The 16950-nt window shown below is 42.3% G+C and overlaps 1 protein-coding gene across 1 annotated transcript in view; it reads left to right on the top strand.

Annotated features, from left to right (window-relative positions):
* The window catches only part of RYR2 (ryanodine receptor 2), a 753550-nt gene that overhangs the window by 542494 nt on the left and 194106 nt on the right, over positions 1-16950 (top strand). Inside the window, exons 41-42 of the mRNA XM_072822940.1 lie at positions 7773-7916; positions 16169-16442. Coding sequence (XP_072679041.1) covers positions 7773-7916; positions 16169-16442 — 418 coding nt within the window. The remainder of the gene's footprint in view (positions 1-7772; positions 7917-16168; positions 16443-16950) is intronic.

Genomic DNA, 16950 nt, shown 5'->3' with positions numbered 1-16950 from the left:
AAGATTAATTGATTGATTGATTGATTGATTAATTGATTTTTGTATTTTTTTTAATGGAGTTCGATTTGCCGACATATAGCATATCACCCAGTACTCATCTCATCAAGTGCCCCCCTCAGTGCTTGTCACCCAGTCACCCCAACCCCCCCCCCCCACCCAACTCCCTTTCCACCACCCTTTGTTTGTTTCCCAGACTTAGGTGTCTCTCATGTTCGGTTACCCTCACTGATATTCCCACTCATTTTCTCTCCTTTCCCCTTTCTTCCCTTTCACTATTTTTTATATTCCCCAAATGAATGAGACCATACAATGTTTGTCCTTCTCCAAAAGACTTACTTCACTCAGCATAATACCCTCCAGTTACATCCACTTCGAAGCAAATGGTGGGTATTTGTCGTTTCTAAAGGCTGAGTAATATTCCATTGTATACATAGACCACATCTTCTTTATCCATTCATCTTTCGAGGGAAACTGAGGCTCCTTCCACAGTTTGGCTATTGTGGACATTGCTGCTATAAACATTGGGGTGCAGGTGTCCTGCCACTTCACTGCTTCTGTATCTTTGGGGTAAATCCCCAGCAGTGTAATTGCTGGGTCATAGGGCAGGTCTGTTTTTTAACTCTTTGAGGAACCTCCACACAGTTTTCCAGAGTGGCTGCACCAGTTCACATTCCCACCAACAGTGCAAAGGGTTCCCCTTTCTCCACATCCTTCCAGCATTTGTGGTTTCCTGTCTTGTTGATTTTCACAATTCTCACTGGTGTGAGGTGGTATCTCATTGTGGTTTTGATTTGTACTTCCCTGATGGCAAGTGATGCAGAGCATTTTCTCATGTGCATGTTGGCCTTGTCTATGTCTTCCTCTGTGAGATTTCTGTTCATGTCTTTTGCCCATTTCATGATTGGATTGTTTGTTTCTTTGGTGTTGAGTTTAATAAGTTCTTTATAGATTTTGGCTACTAGCCCTTTATCTGATATGTCATTTGCAAATATCTTCTCCCATTCTGTAGGTTGTCTTTTAGTTTTGTTGACTGTTTCTTTTGCTGTGCAGAAGCTTTTCTCTTGATGAAGTCCCAATAGTTCATTATTGCTTTTTTTTCTTTTGCCTTCGTGGATATATCTTCCAAGAAGTTGCTGTGGCCAAGTTCAAAAAGGGTGTTGGCCTGTGTTCTCCTCTAGGATTTTGATGGAATCTTGTCTCACATTTAGATCTTTCATCCATTTTGAGTTTATCTTTGTGTATGGTGAAAGAGAGTGGTCTAGTTTCATTCTTCTGCATGTGGATGTCCAATTTTCCCAGCACCATTTATTGAAGAGACTGTCTTTCTTCCAGTGGATAGTCTTTCCTCCTTTATCAAATATTAGTTGACCATAAAGTACAGGGTCCACTTCTGGGTTCTTTATTCTGTTCCATTGATCTGTGTGTCTGTTTTTGTGCCAGTACCACACTGTCTTGATGACCACAGCTTTGTAGTACAACCTGAAATCGGGCATTGTGATGCCCCCAGATATGGTTTTCTTTTTTAAAATTCCCCTGGCTATTCGGGGCCTTTTCTGATTCCACACAAATCTTAAAATAATTTGTTCTCTCTGAAGAAAGTCCATGGTATTTTGATAGGGATTGCATTAAACGTGTAAATTGGCCTGGGTAGCATTACATTTTTGCAATATTAATTCTGCCAATTCATGAGCATGGAATATTTTCCCATCTCTTCGTGTCTTCCTCAATTTCTTTCAGAAATGTTCTATAGTTTTTAGGGTATAGATCCTTTACCTCTTTGGTGAGGTTTATTCCTAGGTATCTTATGCTTTTGGGTGCAATTGTAAATGGAACTGATTCCTTAATTTTTCTTTCTTCAGTCTCATTGTTAGTGTATGGAAATGCCACTGACTTCTGGGCATTGATTTTGTATCCTGCCACGCTGCCAAATTGCTGTATGAGTTCTAGCAATCTTGGGGTGGAGGCTTTTGGGTTTTCTATGTAGAGTATCATGTCATTGGCAAGGAGGGAGAGTTTTGACTTCTTCTTTGCCAATTTGAATGCCTTTAATGTCTTTTTGTTGTCTGATTGCTGAGGCTAGGACTTCCAGTACTATGTTGAATAGCAGTGGTGAGAGTGGACATCCCTGTCTTGTTCCTGATCTTAGGGGAAAGGCTCCCAGTGCTTCCCCATTGAGAATGATATTTGCTGTGGGCTTTTCATAGATGGCTTTTAAGATGTTGGTGAATGTTCCCTCTATCCCTACACTCTGAAGAGTTTTGATCAGGAATGGATGCTGTATCTTGTCAAATGCTTTCTCTGCATCTAATGAGAGGATCATATGGTTCTTGGTTTTCTCTTGCTGATATGATGAATCACATTGATTGTTTTATAAGTGTTGAACCAGCCTTGTGTCCCGGGAACAAATCCTACTTGGTCATGGTGAATAATTTTCTTAATGTATTGTTGGATCCTATTGGCTAGTATCTTGTTGAGAATTTTTGCATCTGTGTTCATCAGGGATATTGGTCTATAATTCTCCTTTTTGGTGGGGTCTTTGGTTTTGGAATTAAGGTGATGCAGGCCTCATAGAACGAATTTGGAAGTACTCCATCTATTTCTATCTTTCCAAACCGCTTTAATAGAATAGGTATGATTTCTTCTTTAAACGTTTGATAGAATTCCCCTGGGAAGCCACCTGACCCTGGACTTTTGTGTCTTGGGAGGTTTTTGATGACTGCTTCAATTTCCTCCCTGGTTATTGGCCTGTTCAGGTTTTCTATTTCTTCCTGTTCCAGTTTTGGTAGTTTGTGGCTTTCTAGAAATACGTCCATTTCTTCTAGATTGCCTAATTTACTTGCGTATAGCTGTTCATAATATGTTTTTAAAATCGTTTGTATTTCCTTGGTGTTGGTAGTGATCTATCCTTTCTCATTCATGATTTTATTAATTTGAGTCTTCTCTCTTCTTTTTAATAAGGCTGGCTAATGGTTTATCTATCTTATTAATTCTTTCAGAGAACCAACTCCTGGTTCTGTTGATCTATTCCACAGTTCTTCTGGTCTCGATTTCGTTGAGTTCTGCTCGAATCTTTATTAACTCTCTTCTGCTGGGTGTAGGTTCTATTTGCTGTTTTTTTCTCTAGCTCCTTTAGGTGTAAGGTTAGGTTTTGTATTTGAGTTCTTTCCAGTTTTTGAATGGATGCTTGTATTGTGATGTATTTCCCCCTCAGGACTGCTTTTGCTGCATCCCAAATATTTGGAACAGTCGTATCTTCATTATCATTAGTTTCCATGAAACTTTTAAATTTTTCCTTAATTTCCTGGTTGGCCCTTTCATCTTTTAGCAGGATGGTCCTTAACCTCCACGTGTTTGAAGTACTTCCAAACTTCTTGTTGTGATTTAGTTCTAATTTCAAGGCATTATGGTCTGAGAATATGCAGGGGATGATCCCAATCTTTTGGTATCGGTTCAGACCCGATTTGTGACCCAGTATGTGGTCTATTTTGGAGACAGTTCCATGTGCACTTGAGAAGAATGTGTATTCAGTTGAGTTTGGATGTAAAGTTCTGTAGATATCTGTGAAACCCATCTGGTCCAGTGTATCATTTAAAGCTCTCGTTTCTTTGGAGATGTTGTGCTTAGAAGACCTACCGAGTATAGAAAGAGCTAGATTGAAGTCACCAAGTATAAGTGTATTATTATCTAAGTATTTCTTCACTTTGGTTAATAATTGATATATTTGGCAGCTCCCACATTCGGGGCATATATATTGAGGATTGTTAAGTCCTCTTGTTGGATGGATCCTTTAAGTATGATACAGTGTCCCTCTTCATGTCTCACTAGTCTTCGAGGTAAATTTTAGTTTATCTGATATGAGGATGGCTACCCCTGCTTCTTTTGAGGACCATTTGAATGGTAAATGGTTCTCCAACCTTTTATTTTCAGGCTGTAGGTGTCCTTCTGTGTAAAATGAGTCTCTTGTAGACAGCAAATAGATGGGTCCTGCTTTTTTATCCAGTCTGAAACCCTGCGCCTTTTGATGGGGTCATTAAGCCCGTTCACGTTCAGAGTTACTATTGACAGATATGAGTTTAGTGTCATCATGATACCTATTCAGTCCTTGTTTTTGTGGATTGTTCCACTGGACTTCTTCTTAAAGGGGAATTTTAAGAGTCCCCCTTAAAATTTCTTGCAGAGCTGGTTTGGAGGTCACATATTCTTTCAGTTCCTGCCTGTCTTGGAAGCTCTTTATCTCTCCTTCCATTCTGAATGAGAGCCTTGCTGGATAAAGTATTCTTGGTTGCATGTTCTTCTCATTTAGGACCCTGAATATATCCTGCCAGCCCTTTCTGGCCTGCCAGGTCTCTGTGGAGAGGTCTGCTGTTACCCTAATACTCCTCCCCATAAAGGTCACGGATATCTTGTCTCTTGCTGCTTTAAGGATCTTCTCTTTATGTTTGGAATTTGCAAGCTTAACTATTAGATGTCGAGGTGTTGAACGGTTTTTATTGATTTTAGGGGGGGATCTCTCTATTTCCTGGATCTGAATGCCTGTTTCCCTTCCCAGATTAGGAAAGTTTTCAGCTAGGATTTGTTCAAATACATATTCTGGCCCTCTGGCCCATTCGGCGCCATCGGGAACCCCAATTAAACGTAGGTTTTTCTTCCTCAGGCTGTCCCTTAATCTCTCCTCATGATCTTTTAATTGTTTGTCTCTTTTTTCCTCAGTTTCCCTCTTGCCATCAATTTGTCTTCTATGTCACTCACTCGTTCTTCCACCTCGTTAACCCTCGTCGTTAGGACTTCTAGTTTGGATTGCATCTCATTCAATTGATTTTTAATTTCTGCCTGATTAGATCTAAATTCTGCAGTCATGAAGTCTCTTGAGTCCTTTATGCTTTTTTCTAGAGCCACCTGTAGTTGTATAATAGTGCTTCTGAATTGGCTTTCTGACATTGAATTGTAATCCAGATTTTGTAACTCTGTGGGAGAGAGGACTGTTTCTGATTCTTTCTTTTGAGGTGAGGTTTTCCTTCTAGTTATTTAGCTCAGTGCAGAGTGGCCAAAAACAAGTTGTATTGGGAAAAGGAGAAAAAGCGAGGAGAGAAAGATGCAAAGAAAAGAGAAAAAGAGAAAAGAAAAAAGGAAGAAAAAATAAAAAAGAGAGAAGAAAAAGAGAAAGAAAAAAGGGGTGGGGGAAGCAAACAGAAATCAAAAAGAAAAAAAAAATGGGGGAGGTGGGTGTATCTTCTGATTCTGTATACTGTAAGTCCCTTGACTTCCCCTGGAACTTGTCCGTCTAGCTGGTCTTCTGGGGGAGGGGCCTGTTGTCCTGATTTTCAGGTGTGAGCACTTGGGGGAGCTGCTCTGCCCCCTGCCTGGTGCAGGGCTCAGTGGGGGTTGTTTACCCCGTGAGGCTGCAGGAGGAACAACCCCAGTGGCGGGGCCAGCTCTGGAGCCCTGGAGTCAGCTCCCGCAGTCACCACGGAGCTCTCCGTCTGCAGGGCCTGGAGGCTCCGGGGCGGGGCCGCTGATCTGCTCAGCTCGGGGCAGGAGCGTCCTGGGCCCTCCCGGCCTCTGCCTGTCCCGGGGGAGGCCGGATCCTGGGCTGTGTCCCGGCGCCCTGTGCCCCGGGGCCTGAGCTGTTGGATTCGCGCTCCCGCCCCGCAGCCCCCTCCGCGGAGCCGCCCCCGAGGCCCCCCCGAGCTGCTCCCGCCCCGCAGCCCCCTCCGCGGAGCCGCCCCCGAGCCCCCCGAGCTGCTCCGGGTCCCGCCGTGCGCGCTGCAGCCCTTAGGGAGCTCGGCGCACTCTCCCGGGGCGCAGGTGTCCGTCAGTGTCCCCGGGAGCCCGAGGGCATCCCCGCCCTCCTGGGTCCTGCTCCACCTCCCTGGAGCCCCTTTCCGCCCGGGAAGGTCGGTGCAGCTCCTGCTCCTCCGGGACGGGGCTCTCCTGTCCTGGGGACACTCGCCCCGGCCTCAGCCCGGCTCCTCGCGGGGCCCCTCCCACTCGGAGGCCTTTTGTTTCTTTATTTCTTTTTCCCTCGTCTTCCTACCTTGATAGAAGCGCGAACTCTTCTCACTGTAGCATTCCAGGTGTTCTGTCTTTAAACCTCAGGCCGAATTCGTAGATTTTCAGGATGATTTGAAGGTTATCTAGGTAATTTGGTGGGGACAGGTGACTCGGGGACCCTACTCTTCCACCCTCTTGCCCCTCCTGTGTGTTTCTTTTAATCAGTGATATGGACAAAGTGTTCCAGTGAAAGAAAATGAATCAGTCATTTCTTAAGTGATATATAGGCCAGTTGCATTATTTTTATTTTATTTTAATGAAGAGAGTAGAAGCATCACCTTGGATATTAATTTAGCTTATGAATAAAGAGACACTAAACAATTGCCAGAAAGTTTTTTTTTTAATTTCTAGACCTTTATTTCTCTGTGAAAAGGGAAAACAGGAATAAAATAATGGCACAGTTGACACACTTATACACACAAAAACCACTGAGGGGGAGGGAGAGAGGGGAAGGGAGAAAGGAGGTGGAGAAGTAGATGGGGTACAGGTCCCCATTACAGCCGCAGGAGCCTGTGACCTGGGATGCTCACATCTCTCCCCTGCAGGCAGAAGTGGCCCCTTCCTCCCAGGGTCACTGCCCTGTCCCACCTTGTGCTCCCCAAGCCTGTTAAAGAGGTGGACAGTGAGCAGTCCGTTCCCAGGCTGGGGAGAGGAAGAACCGTGCTGAGGGAAGGTGCCTGGGGTCAGACCATGCACAGGGAGTGTCAGCCGAAGGTCCCCCACAATCTCCCGTAGGAAGGGACTTGGAGGGGACAGAGGGTGGACACCAGAGGCCGACGTTGGCTCCTCGTCCTGCATCAGGCGAGAGAAAGAACAGTCAGAGCCTCCTGGGCAAAGTACTTGACATCCACATCCTCGTCCTGGGTTAGCTTCTCTAGGATGGGCTTGACCTTGCTCTGCAATGTGCTTGTTGTCGAGGATAGGTCCTATCTTCTGTAGGGACTTGGCCACATTGAACCGGACATTGGCGACAGGGTCCCCAGCCATACGCAGGACTGTAGGCAGCATGTGCCTGGTGGTGATGTCCTGCCCACAGACCTCAGATAGAACATTTATGCAGAAGAGTGTAGTCATGCAGGGCAGGTAGTTGGTGTCCCCGGACATGGCCAAGACCTTAGGGATGATGGTGATATGGGCCCACTCCTTCCTTTATCTACTATAAATAAAGATGTACTCTAAAGTGGTAGGATTATTGCTTCAGACATAAAGCATTCCCTGGTTTAGGATACCTAATTATGCCTACTCTCTCTTCTCTCAATTTATTAAAATGCCACTGTGAGTTTTAGAGGCAAATGAGGAAGCTAAAGTCTAGGAGGCTTTCTTTGCAGGGTAAAACTGTAAATCTAGGCTTATAGCACCTAAAGTCAGGGATACCTGATGGTCAGCCTAAGGGTTAGACCAATAGCAGATTTGCTCTTGACTCCTAGGAGCATCTTTTTGCTGTCTGCTCAGTTTTATATTTTGTGTTGGCCACTAATAGCCCTGGGATCATAAGAACAAGGGAGAAAGATAAAGGAGAAGAAGAGGCCAGTGAGTGCATTTTACCTGAGTGCTAGTGAACAGAAGTGCTTAACTCAATGTTGTCGAATATTTTGGACATGGCAGCATTGCTTTAGGCTATGAATAGGATAAGTTGCAAAACCAGAGCATTATTTCTCCTAAATGTATTTTTTTCTGATACATTTTTCTTTTCTTCTTTCTCTTTGCTTTTCTCATGCTAGGAATTGAGCTTGATGAAGATGGGTCTTTGGATGGAAACAGTGACTTAACAATTAGAGGACGCCTGCTGTCCCTGGTAGAAAAGGTGACATACCTGAAGAAGAAACAAGCTGAAAAACCAATTGAGAGTGACTCCAAGAAGTCCTGTAAGCAGTATGGAAGGGCACTGGCAAAGTGACTCTCCTGATACTTATTTATCCTTTGAACTAACATGATACTAGATGAGCCAGAGAGAAAATTGAGTTCAAAGCTTCTAAGAATCAAATTCTTAAGTAGATGTCTGTGGTTGCCAGAAGTAGACAGCAGCATCAAATTATATTTGTAGGAATCAATTGAAAAGTAGCAGTATCATAAGGGTGAATGGGCTCCCGAGAGGGTTACAAATTTAGGTATTTGATCAGACTATCAAGAGAAAATACAAAGGGAGTAGTTAGCTTTCCTAGCTAAATATTATGCTATTGGGTTTCAAATATTCTTGTACCAAGTTAAACTTTTTCTTAAAGTTTGAAAAGATAGTATCTTTAACCATATTTTGGTTCTGAAATATTTTCTAAACTGCTCTGCATTTCTGGTTCATTTTTATCCTATTTAACTGAAGAGTTAACAGCTAATACTCTGAAAACAAGCATACTGGGGCACTGAGTCTCAGACATGTCACTCATCCAGAAGGGGTTCAAGTAGTAGGTTGGTGAGATCTATCTTAATACCTCATATCTCAGTCCCCATTCATTCTATGATGCAGCACTTATTTATGAACAATTTTTACTGAAAGAAGAAAAATTCATGAAAAATTTTAGGGGTTTTATTTGATGCTAACTTAAATGGAAAACATTTATCCATACAGTTACTTCTGAATTTATTCTTCAGTATCACAACCAAATTTATTTGAATCAAGTCTTCAAAATGAGGGTTCAGGGTTTCTTATTATTTTTTTAATAAATTTATTTTTTATTTTTTGGTGTTCAATTTGCCAACATATAGAATAATGCCCAGTGCTCATCCCATCAAGTGCCCCCCTCAGTGCCCGTCATCCAGTCACCCTCACCCCCCGCCCACCTCCCCTTCCACCACCCCTAGTTTGTTTCCCAGAGTTAGGAGTCTCTCATGTTTTCAGGGTTTCTTATGAGCCACTTTTTGTTATTATCAGGTTTATTATTTTGACCTATTAAAAATGTCAGCATGGTTTTGAAGCATGTGGAAGGAAGTATACTGGTATTTTATCTGCATTTTGGATTTGGTTCAAATTAGTAGTTTTTGTTAGTCCTTTAATAATATATAGATTAAAGCAGGTAAAACAGCTTCTTTTGAAAATATGCCAGTGTATCAGTGATAGGAATTAGTACCTCATTATGTATGAATTGATCACATCAACCCCACTTAGCTTTGATAATTTTGCTATTTATTTTAGGAAAGCTAAAATATGTGTACTACACTGCATGTCACATTGCAAGTGATCTTTTATGTATAGAATATTTTTTCATTTTAATACAGCTTCACAATCAAATCATTTTAAGTGACAATTAAGGATCCAAATTATAATAAAAATACAATTATATGAGGTCACTATTGCAAATGGCTCAAATGAGGAGACAGAAAAATAGATAATTCCTTGGATGCCCATGACTGACTTTATAAGGATATATAATGTCAGATCTTCTGGGATGAAAATAATGGAACAGAGGGAGGAGCAAGATGGCGGAAGAGCAGGGTCTCCAAATCACCAGTCTCCACCAAACTACCTAGAAAACCTTCAAATTATCCTGAAAATCTATGAATTCGGCCTGAGATTTAAAGAGAGACCAGCTGGAATGCAACAGTGAGAAGAGTTCGCGCTTCTATCAAGGTAGGAAGACGGGGAAAAAGAAATAAAGACACAAAGGCCTCCAAGGGGGAGGGGCCCGCGAGGAGCCGGGCTGAGGCCGGGGCGAGTGTCCCCAGGACAGGAGAGCCCCGTCCCGGAGACGCAGGAGCTGCACCGACCTTCCCGGGGGAAAGGGGCTCGCGGGGAGGTGGAGCAGGACCCAGGAGGGCGGGGATGCCCTCGGGCTCCCGGGGACAGTAACAGAGCAACTGCGCGCCCAGGAGAGTGCGCCGAGCTCCCTAAGGGCTGCAGCGCGCACGGCGGGACCCGGCGGGACCAGGAGCAGCTGAAGGGGCTCGGGCGGCGGCTCCGCGGAGGGGGCTGCACGGCCCCGGGATCAGCTCGGAGGGGCTCGGGCAGAGGAAGAGGCTCCGTGCGGAGGGGGCTGCGCGGTTCCAGGAGCAGCTCGGAGGGGCTCGGGCGGCGGCTCCGCGGAGGGGGTTGCGCGGCGGCGGCCCGGGAGCGCGAATCCACCAGCGCAGGCTCCGGAGCACAGGGCGCCGGGACACAGCCCAGGATCCCGCCTCCCCCGGGACAGGCAGAGGCCGGGAGGGCCCAGGACAGCAAGGACGCTCCTGCCCCAGCTGAGCAGATCAGCGGCCCCGCCCGGAGCCTCCAGGCCCTGCAGACGGAGTTCCTGCCGGAGCTGAATCCAGGTTTCCAGAGCTGCCCCGCCACTGGGGCTGTTCCTCCTGCGGCCTCACGGGGTAAACAACCCCCACCGAGCCCTGCACCAGGCAGGGGCACAGCGGCTCCCCCAACTGCTAACACCTGAAAATCAGCACAACAGGCCCCTCCCCCAGAAGATCACCTAGACTGACAACTTCCAGGAGAAGCCAAGGGACTTAAAGTACACAGAATCAGAAGATACTCCCCTGTGGTTCTTTTTTTTTTTTTTTTTTTTTGTTTTGTTTTTGTTTTTGTTTTTGTTTTGTTTTGCTTTTTGATTTGTTTCCTTCCCCCACCCCCTTTTTTTCTCCTTTCTTTTTCTTTCTCTTTTTCTTCTTTTTTTTTTTCTCGTTTTTTTTTTTCTTCCCTTTTTTTTTCTCTTTCTCTTTTCTTTCCTTCTTTTTCTCCTCTCTTTTTCTCTTTTTCCCAATACAATTTGCTTTTGGCCACTCTGCACTGAGCAAAATGACTAGAAGGAAAACCTCACCTCAAAAGAAAGAATCAGAAACAGTCCTCTCTCCCACAGAGTTACAAAATCTGGATTACAATTCAATGTCAGAAAGCCAATTCAGAAGCACTATTATACAGCTACTGGTGGCTCTAGAAAAAAGTATAAAGGACTCAAGAGACTTCATGACTGCAGAATTTAGAGCTAATCAGGCAGAAATTAAAAATCAATTGAATGAGATGCAATCCAAACTAGAAGTCCTAACGACGAGGGTTAACGAGGTGGAAGAACGAGTGAGTGACCTAGAAGACAAGTTGATAGCAAAGAGGGAAACTGAGGAAAAAAGAGACAAACAATTAAAAGACCATGAAGATAGATTAAGGGAAATAAACGACAGCCTGAGGAAGAAAAACCTACGTTTAATTGGGGTTCCCGAGGGCGCCGAAAGGGACAGAGGGCCAGAATATGTATTTGAACAAATTCTAGCTGAAAACTTTCCTAATCTGGGAAGGGAAACAGGCATTCAGATCCAGGAAATAGAGAGATCCCCCCCTAAAATCAATAAAAACCGTTCAACACCTCGACATTTAATTGTGAAGCTTGCAAATTCCAAAGATAAGGAGAAGATCCTTAAAGCAGCAAGAGACAAGAAATCCCTGACTTTTATGGGGAGGAGTATTAGGGTAACAGCAGACCTCTCCACAGAGACCTGGCAGGCCAGAAAGGGCTGGCAGGATATATTCAGGGTCCTAAAGGAGAAGAACATGCAACCAAGAATACTTTATCCAGCAAGGCTCTCATTCAAAATGGAAGGAGAGATAAAGAGCTTCCAAGACAGGCAGCAACTAAAAGAATATGTGACCTCCAAACCAGCTCTGCAAGAAATTTTAAGGGGGACTCTTAAAATTCCCCTTTAAGAAGAAGTTCAGTGGAACAGTCCACAAAAACAAAGACTGAATAGATATCATGATGACACTAAACTCATATCTCTCAATAGTAACTCTGAATGTGAACGGGCTTAATGACCCCATCAAAAGGCGCAGGGTTTCAGACTGGATAAAAAAGCAGGACCCATCTATTTGCTGTCTACAAGAGACTCATTTTAGACAGAAGGACACCTACAGCCTGAAAATAAAAGGTTGGAGAACCATTTACCATTCGAATGGTCCTCAAAAGAAAGCAGGGGTAGCCATCCTTATATCAGATAAACTAAAATTTACCCCAAAGACTGTAGTGAGAGATGAAGAGGGACACTATATCATACTTAAAGGATCTATTCAACAAGAGGACTTAACAATCCTCAATATATATGCTCCGAATGTGGGAGCTGCCAAATATATAAATCAATTATTAACCAAAGTGAAGAAATACTTAGATAATAATACACTTATACTTGGTGACTTCAATCTAGCTCTTTCTATACTCGATAGGTCTTCTAAGCAAAACATCTCCAAAGAAACGAGAGCTTTAAATGATACACTGGACCAGATGGATTTCACAGATATCTACAGAACTTTACATCCAAACTCAACCGAATACACATTCTTCTCAAGCGCACATGGAACTTTCTCCAGAATAGACCACATATTGGGTCACAAATCGGGTCTGAACCGATACCAAAAGATTGGGATTGTCCCCTGCATATTCTCGGACCATAATGCCTTGAAATTAGAACTAAATCACAACAAGAAGTTTGGAAGGACCTCAAACACATGGAGGTTAAGGACCATCCTGCTAAAAGATAAAAGGGTCAACCAGGAAATTAAGGAAGAATTAAAAAGATTCATGGAAACTAATGAGAATGAAGATACAACCGTTCAAAATCTTTGGGATGCAGCAAAAGCAGTCCTAAGGGGGAAATACATCGCAATACAAGCATCCATTCAAAAACTGGAAAGAACTCAAATACAAAAGCTAACCTTACACATAAAGGAGCTAGAGAAAAAACAGCAAATAGATCCTACACCCAAGAGAAGAAGGGAGTTAATAAAGATTCGAGCAGAACTCAACGAAATCGAGACCAGAAGAACTGTGGAACAGATCAACAGAACCAGGAGTTGGTTCTTTGAAAGAATTAATAAGATAGATAAACCATTAGCCAGCCTTATTAAAAAGAAGAGAGAGAAGACTCAAATTAATAAAATCATGAATGAGAAAGGAGAGATCACTACCAACACCAAGGAAATACAAACGATTTTAAAAACATATTATGAACAGCTATACGCCAATAAATTAAGCAATCTAGAAGAAATGGACGCATTCCTGGAAAGCCACAAACTACCAAAACTGGAACAGGAAGAAATAGAAAACCTGAACAGGCCAATAACCAGGGAGGAAATTGAAGCAGTCATCAAAAACCTCCCAAGACACAAGAGTCCAGGGCCAGATGGCTTCCCAGGAGAATTTTATCAAACGTTTAAAGAAGAAATCATACCTATTCTCCTAAAGCTGTTTGGAAAGATAGAAAGAGATGGAGTACTTCCAAATTCGTTCTATGAAGCCAGCATCACCTTAATTCCAAAGCCAGACAAAGACCCCGCCAAAAAGGAGAATTACAGACCAATATCCCTGATGAACATGGATGCAAAAATTCTCAACAAGATACTGGCCAATAGGATCCAACAGTACATTAAGAAAATTATTCACCATGACCAAGTAGGATTTATCCCTGGGACACAAGGCTGGTTCAACACCCGTAAAACAATCAATGTGATTCATCATATCAGCAAGAGAAAAACCAAGAACCATATGATCCTCTCATTGGATGCAGAGAAAGCATTTGACAAAATACAGCATCCATTCCTGATCAAAACTCTTCAGAGTGTAGGGATAGAGGGAACATTCCTCGACATCTTAAAAGCCATCTACGAAAAGCCCACAGCAAATATCATTCTCAATGGGGAAGCACTGGGAGCCTTTCCCCTAAGATCAGGAACAAGACAGGGATGTCCACTCTCACCACTGCTATTCAACATAGTACTGGAAGTCCTAGCCTCAGCAATCAGACAACAAAAAGACATTAAAGGCATTCAAATTGGCAAAGAAGAAGTCAAACTCTCCCTCTTCGCCGATGACATGATACTCTACATAGAAAACCCAAAAGTCTCCACCCCAAGATTGCTAGAACTCATACAGCAATTCGGTAGCGTGGCAGGATACAAAATCAATGCCCAGAAGTCAGTGGCATTTCTATACACTAACAATGAGACTGAAGAAAGAGAAATTAAGGAGTCAATCCCATTTACAATTGCACCCAAAAGCATAAGATACCTAGGAATAAACCTCACCAAAGATGTAAAGGATCTATACCCTCAAAACTATAGAACACTTCTGAAAGAAATTGAGGAAGACACAAAGAGATGGAAAAATATTCCATGCTCATGGATTGGCAGAATTAATATTGTGAAAATGTCAATGTTACCCAGGGCAATATACACGTTTAATGCAATCCCTATCAAAATACCATGGACTTTCTTCAGAGAGTTAGAACAAATTATTTTAAGATTTGTGTGGAATCAGAAAAGACCCCGAATAGCCAGGGGAATTTTAAAAAAGAAAACCATATCTGGGGGCATCACAATGCCAGATTTCAGGTTGTACTACAAAGCTGTGGTCATCAAGACAGTGTGGTACTGGCACAAAAACAGACACATAGATCAGTGGAACAGAATAGAGAATCCAGAAGTGGACCCTGAACTTTATGGGCAACTAATATTCGATAAAGGAGGAAAGACTATCCATTGGAAGAAAGACAGTCTCTTCAATAAATGGTGCTGGGAAAATTGGACATCCACATGCAGAAGAATGAAACTAGACCACTCTCTTTCACCATACACAAAGATAAACTCAAAATGGATGAAAGATCTAAATGTGAGACAAGATTCCATCAAAATCCTAGAGAAGAACACAGGCAACACCCTTTTTGAACTCGGCCATAGTAACTTCTTGCAAGATACATCCACGAAGGCAAAAGAAACAAAAGCAAAAATGAACTATTGGGACTTCATCAAGATAAGAAGCTTTTGCACAGCAAAGGATACAGTCAACAAAACTCAAAGACAACCTACAGAATGGGAGAAGATATTTGCAAATGACATATCAGATAAAGGGCTAGTTTCCAAGATCTATAAAGAACTTATTAAACTCAACACCAAAGAAACAAACAATCCAATCATGAAATGGGCAAAAGACATGAACAGAAATCTCACAGAGGAAGACATAGACATGGCCAACATGCATATGAGAAAATGCTCTGCATCACTTGCCATCAGGGAAATACAAATGAAAACTACAATGAGATACCACCTCACACCAGTGAGAATGGGGAAAATTAACAAGGCAGGAAACAACAAATGTTGGAGAGGATGCGGAGAAAAGGGAACCCTCTTACACTGTTGGTGGGAATGTGAACTGGTGCAGCCACTCTGGAAAACTGTGTGGAGGTTCCTCAAACAGTTAAAAATATACCTGCCCTACGACCCAGCAATTGCACTGTTGGGGATTTACCCCAAAGATACAAATGCAATGAAACGCCGGGACACCTGCACCCCGATGTTTCTAGCAGCAATGGCCACGATAGCCAAACTGTGGAAGGAGCCTCGGTGTCCAACGAAAGATGAATGGATAAAGAAGATGTGGTTTATGTATACAATGGAATATTACTCAGCTATTAGAAATGACAAATACCCACCATTTGCTTCAACGTGGATGGAACTGGAGGGTATTATGCTGAGTGAAGTAAGTCAGTCAGAGAAGGACAAACATTATATGTTCTCATTCATTTGGGGAATATAAATAATAGTGAAAGGGAAAATAAGGGAAGGGAGAAGAAATGTGTGGGAAATATCAGAAAGGGAGACAGAACATAAAGACTGCTAACTCTGGGAAACGAACTAGGGGTGGTAGAAGGGGAGGAGGGCGGGGGGTGGGAGTGAATGGGTGACGGGCACTGGGTGTTATTCTGTATGTTAGTAAATTGAACACCAATAAAAAAATAAATTAAAAAAAAAAATAAAAAAAAAAAGAAAATAATGGAACAAAGAAAATAAAAGTAAAAGTAATAGGACAACTAATGATTGCCCTATGGATTGCCAACAGTAGTTTTGAAAAAGTAGCTGTAATTCTGAACAGCTTAAATTCTTTTTTTTTTTTTTTGCTTAAATTCTTTAATTATAAGAGTAGTTTTTAAGGGAAAGCTAGTGTATTTTTATCCTTGCATGTTTATAACTCCTTTTTATTGACATGTATATAAAATATTGAAAGTTTATTTTCCTAATAGAATATTCCTATCCTTTTTCATTTTGGTACAAATATAGATATTAGAATGGGGGACTATGAGAGGTACAGTTGAAATGCCCAACTAATTTGTCTTCTCTTATTATTTTCCTTTTAAAAAAAAAACATCCATAATGACTTTGCAGCCACTCTTCAACAGTTGATTTCTGAGACCATGGTCCGATGGGCACAAGAGTCTGTCATTGAAGACCCTGACTTGGTGAGGGCCATGTTTGTGTTGCTCCATCGACAGTATGATGGCATTGGGGGTCTGGTCCGGGCTCTGCCAAAGACCTACACTATAAATGGTGTCTCCGTGGAGGATACCATCAACCTGCTGGCATCTCTTGGTCAGATTCGTTCTCTGCTGAGTGTAAGAATGGGCAAAGAAGAAGAGAAGCTTATGATTCGTGGATTAGGGTAATTTATTTAACTATTACAACCTCTGTCTTATAAATGTCTTCTTCCTACTTGCTAATCCCAGTAGCTGCACAGTTGGGATATTAATACAAATACATATTTAGATTACAGGCATGCCTTGTTTTATTGTGCCTTGCTGTATTGCACTTTGCTGATAGTAAGTTATTATAAATTGAAGGTTTGTGGCTACCTTGCAAGTCTATCAACACCATTTTTAATGGCATTTGCTCACTTTGTATCTCTATGTGTCACATTGTGACAATTCTCATAATATTCCCAGATTTTTATTATTATCATAATTGTTATGGGGACCTGTGCTCAGTAGTTACAACTCACTGAAAGTTCGGGAGACTGTTAGCAGTCTTAGCAACAAAGTATTTTTTAATTAAGGTATGTACATTTCATGAAACATGATACCATTACATTCTTTTTTTTTTTTCTTAAAGATTTTATTTATTTATTCATGAGAGACACAGAGAGAAAGGCAGAGGCATAAGCAGAAGGAGAA

The sequence above is a fragment of the Canis lupus genome, chromosome 4 (genome assembly GCF_048164855.1).
Source record: "Canis lupus baileyi chromosome 4, mCanLup2.hap1, whole genome shotgun sequence".
Classification (NCBI taxonomy): Eukaryota; Metazoa; Chordata; class Mammalia; order Carnivora; family Canidae; genus Canis; species Canis lupus.
The sequence above is the reverse complement of the archived record's forward strand: the minus strand, read 5'-3'. Positions and strand labels throughout refer to the sequence as shown.